This window comes from Ooceraea biroi, chromosome 4 (assembly GCF_003672135.1).
Source record: "Ooceraea biroi isolate clonal line C1 chromosome 4, Obir_v5.4, whole genome shotgun sequence".
Lineage (NCBI taxonomy): Eukaryota > Metazoa > Arthropoda > Insecta > Hymenoptera > Formicidae > Ooceraea > Ooceraea biroi.
In genome coordinates this window covers 791,667-802,660 of record NC_039509.1, presented here as the reverse complement: position 1 = coordinate 802,660, position 10,994 = coordinate 791,667, and the positions used below count along the sequence as shown (strand labels likewise).

The 10,994-nt window shown below is 36.8% G+C and overlaps 2 protein-coding genes across 3 annotated transcripts; one reads left to right on the top strand and one right to left on the bottom strand.

Annotated features, from left to right (window-relative positions):
- Positions 1 to 4,307: 4,307 nt before the first annotated feature.
- On the top strand, positions 4,308 to 6,565 carry LOC105283605. The gene is made up of 3 exons (XM_011346499.3): positions 4,308 to 5,103; positions 5,442 to 5,686; positions 5,942 to 6,565. The coding sequence occupies exons 1-3, from the start codon at positions 4,890 to 4,892 to the stop codon at positions 6,140 to 6,142; spliced, it is 660 nt and encodes a 219-aa protein (XP_011344801.1). The 5' UTR covers positions 4,308 to 4,889; the 3' UTR covers positions 6,143 to 6,565.
- On the bottom strand, positions 6,326 to 10,345 carry LOC105283606 (insulin-like growth factor I). Of its 2 annotated transcripts, none has more exons than XM_011346500.3 (3): positions 9,490 to 10,345; positions 7,996 to 8,254; positions 6,326 to 7,250 (listed from the first exon to the last, which is right to left on the bottom strand). In XM_011346500.3, exons 1-3 carry the CDS (start codon positions 9,819 to 9,821, stop codon positions 7,161 to 7,163), a joined length of 681 nt encoding a protein of 226 aa, XP_011344802.1. In that variant the 5' UTR covers positions 9,822 to 10,345; the 3' UTR covers positions 6,326 to 7,160. The 2 variants fall into 2 exon arrangements, with proteins under 2 accessions (XP_011344802.1, XP_011344803.1); XM_011346501.3 differs by having other exon boundaries at positions 8,148 to 8,254; positions 9,490 to 10,276.
- Between the last annotated feature and the right edge of the window lie 649 nt (positions 10,346 to 10,994).

Here is a 10,994-nt window from a genome sequence, read left to right as displayed (position 1 = left end):
GCTCTACGTGAGAACGATGTCGCTAGTTTCCGTAGCTGTACAGTGCTTGTCAGATTTGACGTTCCCTGCATTACTACAGTCGGTAAGCTTGCGATAGCAATAGGCGAAATTCGGAAATTTTGTCGTTATTGCCTGTTCCGTTTTCCATTCTTCATTGGCATGTACATTCTTTAGTGTTGGAATTCTTTGTTTATATTGCTGTGCTATCGCTACCCTAATAGCACAAAATATTTTAAAAGATTTAATATATTTCAAAATATTTTTGAAGTATTTTAGAAAGATTTTTAAAATACGTTTTTTCCAAACTTTGTTAACATAAATTTATAACATATTTTTAAAATAGTTTAGAAATATATTTGGACGAAATATTTTATTATAATATTTTGAAATATTAATGAAACATTTATATTTAATATTTTTTGTAATAATTTCAAAAAATATTAAAAAAATATATATTAAAATATTTTCAAAAAATGTTGGCATAATAGGTTTCAAAACATTTCACAAAATGGATTTAAAAATATTTTTAGAATATTTCTTGCAAATATTTGAATAACACGTTTCAAAACGTTTAAGAAACATATTTTTTAAATAAGTAAATAAGATTTTGGGAGCTTTCAAAACTATATTTCGTAATACTCCATATTAGGAGGAAAAGGATAAACTCTGAACTAGTGCAGCCCAGTGCAGGGAGTTCAGCAATAAAGAACAAACTTCATCTGTCGAATGCTTGCTAGTTACGATCGATTTGAAACGTTAAAAATTCTTACTTAGTTTAAAAATACTCATGTTTTAAAACTTAAGTGAGAACCCAGACAGCACACAGATATCCTAAAGATATCCATCAGATGTCCTTCAAGGATATTGAGGATATCCATAGACCATCCGTTTTACGTCCTTTGGACATGTTATGGATGTCCATAGTATATCTGTTTATGAAATTGGTGTACATGTTTTACGTCCTAAATACGTCCATAGGACATCCACTGGACATCCTGGGACGTGATAAAGGCCCAGGTAGCAAGCACAGAAGACGACATTCTGAGACGTTAAAAAGACGTAACTTCGTAACCTGTTTTTACCTTTTAGTAACGTCTTAATAACGTTTTAATAATATCATAACGCGAAATAAAAGATAAAATCGAAATTATTATATACCAAATTATTATTTTATTTTAAACAAGATTTATTTTGCAATGTGTACATATAAATTGTTATACAGTTATAATGTACCATTGAAAATGTACCATTTGAAAGAGTATTCAATTTTTGTTAATTAAAATTTCCACTTACCTCACACGGGATTTGAACCTGCGTCGTTGAGCTTCACAGTTCTCGTTCTAGTCCACTACGTTATCGAGTATATTTAATAAGCACCTTTTAAATTCTGCTCTTAATATGTTAAAGAACACTTATGTACGAACTTAAAAATTCAAAAATATACATACAAATAAAATATTCTTAAACTTCATTTTATGTCTAATAAAATATTATAAAGAAAAGAACTAAAGATTACCTCTAAATTCGTCGATAATTCTTAGAGAACCAATCAAAAACCATAAAGCGTTTTACCATCAATAATAATTGTGAATAAATATTTGCTGCGCGTTTTACTGATTATAAAAATGGAAGTTGAATTTCTTCATCTCAAAGTTTGATTTATCAAATAATCCTCGCGCGCGCGCGTGTGTGTGTGTGTGTGTGTGTGTCTGAATAATTTATTTGCATATAGCATGCACAGAAAAAGATCGGAATTACATGCAGATGGCGTTGACATAGCGCATACAGGGAGCAAGTACAAATAAGAATAGCATATGGATATACAAACATGTCCATTTTAGGATAGTCCTGCAATGTTCACAAATGTATATCCTATGGATATCTGTATAAGGTTCACACATATCCCGACAAGAAATGGACACAAAACGGATGTCCATAAGATATCCTGTGCTGTCTGGGAATTAAGCGAATCTCCGGGTCATAGATCTTAAACATTCTTATTGCATTGTTCCAAAGTTATGAGTGAGTGAAAAATCATCAAAAAACGCATCTTAAAATGAAAAGAAAATTATACAAAATTTAAAAAAAGTTATTAATGAAAGAAATATATTTGTAAGATTTTAAAATATTTTTATTTAATCCCGCCTCTGATTCTCCAAGCGACCGATAAATGGCCAGGCCAGGCATGACGTTCTCGCAAGAAACATTTGCGTTATCACCTTATAAATAACCATCCGGAAAACCGATCCAGTACTCTTTTCTTCTTCTTTTCTATTGAAACTGTTGAAATCATTATTGCTTGAAGTTATATCTCATTTCAAAAGAGTGAGATTCCACTACACGAAATTTAGAGTAATTCATAAAATATAAAAATCTAGTTTTCAATAAAATGGTTATGAAACGTTACGTTAAAACGTTTATGAAACGGCTTTGAAACCAATGTGTGCTGCCTGGGTCTGTTTCGCGAAAAGGTTCGAAAAATAATTTCGCGGTATGACAAAACATTTAGATATATTAACAAAATCTTTTAAAATATCTTACAAATCTTTCACAAATATTGTAAAATCTTTCAATAAAATATTTTATTGAAATCTTTTTTGTGATCGAGTTACATTCGGACTTTTAAAAATATTTTAAAAATATTTTTCATATAATTTCAAAAATAGTTTATCTTTTAAAAAAATATTTGTGCAACATTAAAAACATGTTTGAATGCTATTAAGGTATCGCTATATAGCTTTCGTAGATACTATCGCCTTTGCTATTTGTCTATCGCTATTGTGTAAGGCCTTAAATGATGATTAATAATTGTATTTATATTTCAAAATATATATTATAATCAATGATTATGTACTCGACATACCGAAAATAGAAATAAAATTCGTAGATTTTTCACGATAAAGCCGATTTTTCTCGAAGCACATAAGCTTTCTAATAAGAATATCTTTGTAATACATGCTTTAAATTTTTTACGCATTACTTAAGTAGAATGCTTAAAATTCCAGATGCGTGACGTTAAACAGGACGCACGGAATCAGATTAGTCTGTTTGAAAATTATGAATATCATGTTAATTATTTCTCTCACGTACCGCTGATGAGTCTTATTCGCGCAAGTTCGTTTCATATCCATATTAAATATTAACATTATGAATCATCTTATTTCGATTTAGATAACATTATTCATTGAATCTGCTTTAATCGTAATATGATCATTTAATATACATTAATATATTATGTTTCTATCAACCCAGATAGCACAAGGACGTCCAATGTATATCCAGCGGATATGCGTTTCTGGACATTGGGACGTCCATATGAAGTCCAAATATAGTCCGTCGGATGATCAATGGACATCCATGGGATGTACATTTGTCACAACTTTGTACATCCACAGAACGTCCAAGATATATCCAATTTTGGACGTGATTTGGATCACTTATGGACTGATTTTGGACATCATTTTTAATTGTACATTTTAATTAAAAATACTTAAGGAACAACAATTGATTTGTTTAAAGTCATTTATTTTTATGTCATCATCTTTCTTTTCTTTTTAGATCTGTTCTTTTTAGCTAAACTAACTGCACACACACACACACTAATTCGGCTAAAAAGAACACAGATCCCTTTATGAAATGTTAAAAATGCTGATAAATTATTTCTAATTTTTTTGTTACACTTTATGCTGATTGTTGAAGAAAGAACATTTTTTCAGATAATTTTTTAATAATAATAAAATAATAAAATAATAAAATGTATTTTTTAATATGTAAGTGAAATTTTTAATACAATTTATATAACATTATGTAAAAATTAATGTATATTAAAAATATTGCTAATAATAATAAATATATAATAAATAAAAGATCATAAAAGTAATATCCAAATACGGACATAAATCGAACATCCAAAGGATGCTCGTAATAGGATATCCATTTCAATTCCAACGATGGACGTTCCTTAAATGTCCATTTTATGTCCGCGGACGTACGGATATAAAATGGACTTAAAATGGACATCCTTAAAACGTCCAGTGCTATCTGAGAATTGTACTATCAAATTTATTTTCAGCTTAAAGTTAAATATTTGATTTACATCAATATCCTAGCCCATTCATCTATAATCCTTATCCGATCTATAATGCTATACTAAAAATTTATACAAATAAAATACTTATACGATGAATGAGGCAATTTCAGTAGCTTTTCGATTGTTTAGAATACCTTGAGGGTAATTGCACGCACGCTTTGCAAGCACGTGTCTTTAAGTGAATCTCCATTCGTGCAATCTTCCATAACGTGCAAGAATATGCAATTTTCACGTCGCGTAAAGAGCATTTTATCCTCGTATCAATTAACGCCCACACAACACGATGAGGTAACGCCGTTTATTACTCGCACAAGATTACTTTAAACCGCATAATTACGTCAATGATACAACCACAGAGTAACACCTCAAGAGCATCATAATTGACAAATAATCTGTTATAGCATCTACATATTTTAAATGATTCTTGTAAATTCAAGTTTTGGAAAATTGTATAATGCTGAGCAAGATATATTCGTGTATCTCGAGTGTTCTCGTTTTTTTTATCTATATTTTCTCCTCTACGATCTCGCCGTCATCATTAATTCACCTCGAAAGCAATTCTCATATCATCGGTCATTTGATATGTTGTAATTAACGCCGTTGCATGTAATGATGCGACGTGCACCAGATAAAAGTGCATCAGCACGTGTTACATAAACGTGTCTTCGACACGTACGGTTGGATAAGAACATTATTAAAAACGTGACGAGCCACGAATCTTGAGTGTCGAATGTGGAAAGCGAATAATTGAAGCTCAACCTCGAACGGGAACGAACGATCGTAAACCAATTGTAATAAGATGATGCGACTGCATCGGAACGGAGAGCATCGGATCGTGTTGATTCTGGTGCTAATTACATGTGGAATCTCGTGGGCCAGCATGCAATGCAAAATGGTAGTGATGGATGTGCACATGAGGAGATGCAGACTCGGCGCTGGTAGAACCAAGAGAGCCACGGAGAGATTCGATTTTCAGAAGTACGACGAGAAGTCCAAGAGGCAGGAAGGGCCCGGTGAGCTGACGAGTTAATGAAGTTAATCGCTGACAATTTAGATAAAAATATCCGCCGCTTTAAAATAAAATACAACACAGTAACAATAAAAATAGTAATTATAAAAATTATAATTATAAAATTGCAAGGAATTATTTATTAGTAGTTCACAATCATTGATCTACAGAAAAAAGAGAATAAAATATCATACTGCGAATATGGTGTTAGTGTGACAGTTACGCCGATGGTTTCTCGTTACCTTTTCGATCGGAGAGATTTTGCCGTTTTGGAAAACTGAACGTCGATTGTATCTCGGTTCGTGGCATTTAATTAACAACGGCAATTCCGTTTGCTTTCAGACTACTCGACAGAGTCTCACGACTTCAGTGCACCACAGAAAAGACAACTGACACCCGGACGAATCGGCGACATCATCCTACCGATTGCGGTGGAGACTGCAAACAGAGCCAGAACGTACACCACGTCTGGGACAGGATATTACGATCCCGGTCCGAGCCTGATAGAACGCATTTACGGTCGGCCAGGATATTATCCCTCATCATCTTATCCGCCCGGCAAGAGTATTACGCCCTTTCGCGCTCCGGTAAGCCACTCGCTTCTGAAATCCATTCTATTTCTCGGGAAAGGGAATTCAATCGATTCGTCGAGATCGATATTACGATCCGTCATGTTGCTGGAAGGCTGATAACGCTTGGTCATGTCGTTCCGCTTGTGTCGATGACATATAATAACAATAACGAAACACTGACGATATAATAATGAACAACGTTTGTGATTAACATGTATATATATATATATGAAATAATAAGATATTATAAACTTGCATAATGTTCCATAGACCCTCAGGATTTTCGAGGATTTCGGTCTCGATCTGAATAACGAAGAATTGGAAGAATTGTACAACGATATCTACGAAAGACTACCTAGAGCTCCGAAGGAGGAAGCTTGGAAAGCTTTCTTAGAGACAGCATCGAAATGCTGTCAAAATATCGACAGGTGTAAAAAGGAAACGACGCATATACCATGCCTTGCGGTTTAAGTTCAAATTCTTTAAACGTTCAAAAATTAATTGTAATTAAAAATTTAGCACTAAAACATGCGAAAATAGAAATTAAAGCGTAGCATTAGATTTGTCGTTTTATTTATTGATTTATTGCACGATTTTTCTTATTGTGATACAAAAAGGATAGGTACTTCGTAAGATAAACGACATATCGATTAATTTGTATAAACGTTTATTGGTCTATTATTATTAAAACTATAATTGGTTGTTAACGCAGACATTAACTAGGATTCTTCGAATGAGCGATACAATTCAGATGTATGCTATGCTATGTGTGGTAGATGATACAAAACTTCTACTTACAACCTGGAGATGTATATGTCTTTATTAAAATTTACAATTCCGCATTTAGTTTTTGTCCACCTGCATGGATGGACTAATAAAGTACGCGTTCGTCGATATGTTTCATACTCTGCTTTAACTTAAACCTTAAATTTATATAACGAGAAATTTAATACTAATGAGATCATCAGTCATCAATAAAACTAACATCACTAGCGAATGTCCGAATCCGGCTGTTTCTCGAATCTTCGTCGGAGCTCTTACGTCGGAGTCACTTGTTGAAATCTTTTTTTCGAGATCACGGCCTGATCACTCGAATCGTGTTCTAATTCGAGTTTATTATTATTATTGCATTCGATGTAGTCCGTGATGGTTTTTGAGACATGTCATCAAATTTCACTTTTTCTTTAGAGGCATTGTTCTTGGCATTGTAAAAGAAAAGTTGTAGCCTCGCACACGAAATAATCGATCTTCTTTGCTTCCTTAATCGTGAATCCTTCCAAATTCGTCCAAGATCGCGAAAAATTGTATTTCGTGGATTACGTTTTCCTCTGTTAAGTTTTGTTAATCAATCAAAACGTTCAAATGATGATACTGAAGAAAGAAAAGGATTCTTTCCGAGCACGTCGCTTCTCGCAGACTTTTTTTAATCCTTATTTTTTCCGTGTGGACAGTCGCTAATTGATTATCGTTTTTAACGTTATAAGTTCTATTATGATGTAACAGGAAACGATGTAGTGTTTTGTGTCGGCGGTGCTGTAGTAAATTTGTTAACTAGAGGCTTAACGTTGCCATGGGAAACCTACAATGACAGAAACATATATATTAAAATATATTTTTAATATTAATATGAACAGTTCTTTCATCGTAATAAGACAGCACATGCAAAGGATATCGGTGGTTATTTCAAGCTGCATTGCAATGCAAAAATTGCCGCAATAGCAAATAGCTAGTATCGCACATGCAAAATTAAAAAAAAAGAAATTCTCTATCTGTACTTATTTTTGGATGCCAAGTGTAAACTATTTATATTGTTGAAGTGAACAAACAGAAGGTGGAAAAACATTGCACGGTATCGTAAATAAAAACACGTGTATATCAAGTGTATTTCTAATTGCAGTGAAAGAAAGAGAAGGAAAAGAATTATTTAGAATGTTCGTTTAAGTTCTTGATAATAAAAGTTGAAGTTAAAAACAGATAAAGATAATCCAATGTTAAACAAGCTCAAGCTCTTTCGCTTTCAAGAGGAAATAATACTGAAACATTAATTGAATCAAAATCTTGAAATAAACGAATTCTTGTATCTGAAATTCGACAAAAATATCAAATAATTATATTACAGATATCTGAAAAACATTCATTGCGCGTACACATGTAATGTCTACACATGTTAGACATAGATATTTCGAAGCGAATGTATGGATTATGAAACAGTAGAAATGCATTGAGGATGCAATTGGCAATCGATTACAATAGCGAGCGCAACGAAAATGTTAATAAAGAGCCAGGCAATGACGTCATGACATTTTCTTTTTTTATGGAAGCACCTTGCTAGCTCGGCGACACTGCAGACGCCGATGCCGGCATCTGCAATGCCTGCCGCGATGTCGCTTTTTCGCATCAGCCTTTCCCCTGCATTCATCATCATTGCGACCACCTTTCCCCCTGTGCCGTCCCCTTTTCAAATCATCGACCTTACGTTTTATCGCACCGCCGACATGGTCCATCTCCAATGGTGGATTCTGCTCCGACGACAGATCTCTCGTCGATGTGGAATAAGGCAAATTCGCTACGTTCGACTCCCCGCTGAAAGATAAAACAGGAAACATAAATGAACAAGTTACACACAAAATCGGCAAAATTATTATTCTTGTAGAAACATTCATATTAGTATCTTGTAGAAATATTAGTCATATTAATATTATCAAGCAAAGCAAACTCGTCAAACTCCCCGTTCGCTCTCAACCGTACCGATCACATTTCTTTAGCCGCGCATGAATATTGTGATTCCACGATCTTCAAAATCCGCGTTAGTACGTCGACCCTAAGTCGAGGCTAATGAGCGAAAAATTAACGAGATAAACGCAGTTGTTGAAAAAAGTGCGATAATAAACATGCTGCTTGATAATGAACGCAGGTTTGCGAACGCCGTGACAAACAGTTCTATAAACATTTGTGTAAATGTCCAGATTAAAGTTGGACCGAGATTTCGAGGAAAAAAAACAAGTCATACAAATCGATAAACCACAGGGCATCATCGCGAAACAGCAAGAGAGCAGAAAGAAAACGAGAGAAAAAGAGAGAAGAAAGTAGATACATCGACGATAGCGAATTGTCCTAGTACTTCGAACTAACCTTCCTCCTGAGGCCAGTTCATGTACAACCGTGAACTTTAGGAGAAGCAAAAGGAAATTATCACCGAACCAACGATAACACGGCCTCTCATTCCCTCTCTCTCTTTCTCTCTAATTTGGTTTCTCGCTCACTCGAGAGTACACGTGCCCACGTTGAGTACACCAAGTGATGTCCAATACTGATCGTTTAGTAATCAATCGTTTAGTAATCAATTGAAACACGCGAAACGATTAATATATCGTTAATAAATACTAACACTATAAGCTGTCATTATGTGTACTTACAACACGCGATCATGTAGTAATTTGCAAACTCTTGTCACGGATGGAGATAAATCCGTTTATCCACGGCGGTAAATACATTACAAATCACGCGTAATTGTTTTATGATTATGTGAGGAATCACAATCGATGAGTAACATAAATTAAAGCGTGATAAATTAATTAGAACGTCGATACATCAGCTGTTCTCGTCTCTCGTACGTACGACTGCCATTCAGTCATGTAAATCAGTAGCTCGCTTAAAATATGCCGCAATTGATAAACAAGAAGGAAGTAATTTCTTTAATTTTTGTAAAATGATAGATGAGAGTCGGAAATGAATCTTGATCGTGCTGGAGAACATGCGGGGAAAATGAGGGAGGAGAAAAACGAGTAAAAACAAAAAGGCCACTAACATCCACTCACATGACGTCTCTCGAGTCAGCTCGTTTCTCTTCCGGCAAGGGTTTGCAGTACTGCGTGAGCTGATCGTAGCTGCACGAGTGGTAACAGCACTCCTCGACAAGTCCGGGCCCGGTGTCCGCCCTCGGCTCGTCCTCACCACTGTACGAGAAGGGCTCATTGTAGCCACTCTCCCGGCAGACGACGTACAGGGCATCGCTCAGGCTCTTGGAGCACAGCTTCTGCATCTTCAGATGTGACTTCTTGTAGGGAACGTATCCGGCGGCGAGAAGGACGTTTAGGAGCAGCAGCGCGAGCAGAAGCACCGTTTTCGTCTTGTTCATCACGTGTCTCATCTTCACGTTTCTTGACTTGGACGGTCACTGTAAGGATTGTGGAAAAAGTGGCGAGCCGGCAGCAAGCTGTCTCTCTCTTTCTCGCTCTCTGTCTAGATTCCGAGAGTCCTGATGCTTCAGTATCCTTCGTGGGCGCATTCGCTAGCTCGGATCGAATCCTCGCGAGCTGGTCCTCAGTCTCAATGTGCGGTCTAACGTTTGGTAGCCTCTGCAGCCAAACAATAGCTCAAACGGCTTTTCTTTTTCTTCGAGTCGAATTGCTTCTCAAGATTCTTCGGTCTTCCCGTTGGTTTCCCCGACGCTGTCGTGAGGAATCTCGCGGCGTGGACGATGCTACAAGATTCGAAACCTTGAAAAGACCTCCGTTGGTACCGAGTTCGTCGGTGCCACTGGTACCGGGCTGCCTCGCCACGCGGTTCTTGTTCTAGATTTCAGGGGGAGAGAGGTACGATAAGGAGGGAGAAGCAGTGGAAGAAGAGGTAGGAGGTGGAGGAGGAATAGAGGAGGCTCGATGGACTCTCTCGCCGGTCGTGGGGCCAGCGACACGGGAGAAGGGGTCGTTGGCGACCAGACGCGCGTCTGATGGCACGAATTCGCTTTTTTTTCATCCACGGGGGAGACCCGTCCCCCGTCCGAAAGCAAGCCGGCAAGGGTCCGGAAGGTAGAGGGACGAGATGAAAGACGGGGACGATTCGCTCCTACTTCGGGATCGGCGCGTACTTTAAGCGAGTCCCGAAGTATTCCCGTAATGTATTCTTTTGTCAACCGAAGTTCTCCTTTTGTATCGGCGGGCCCTGCCGTCTGGCCCACGAAGACAGACCCGTTTTCTATTTCCGTCGTATTCATTTACCGTGGCTACCACTTTGCCGTACTTCATCCGCCGCGTCTTCGTGAATCCGACCGGAGACGAACAATGCGATCTTTTTATCGGGGTTGCAAGACGTCGTCTCTTCGGACAACCTCCGTGTCGAAGTCTCGATCTCTTCGCGACAAAACCAAGTCCGCCAGACGGTTACATGATACCGCATTATGCTATTGTGCCCTCGGATCTCACTAAAATGCCCGACAATCGAGTTCAATGTAACGGCGACGCGAGGAATCTGTACGACTAGAAATAATATTGGACCGCGGATTAGTTGATCGAGGAATTTCTGAAAAAGATTGATTTCCCGT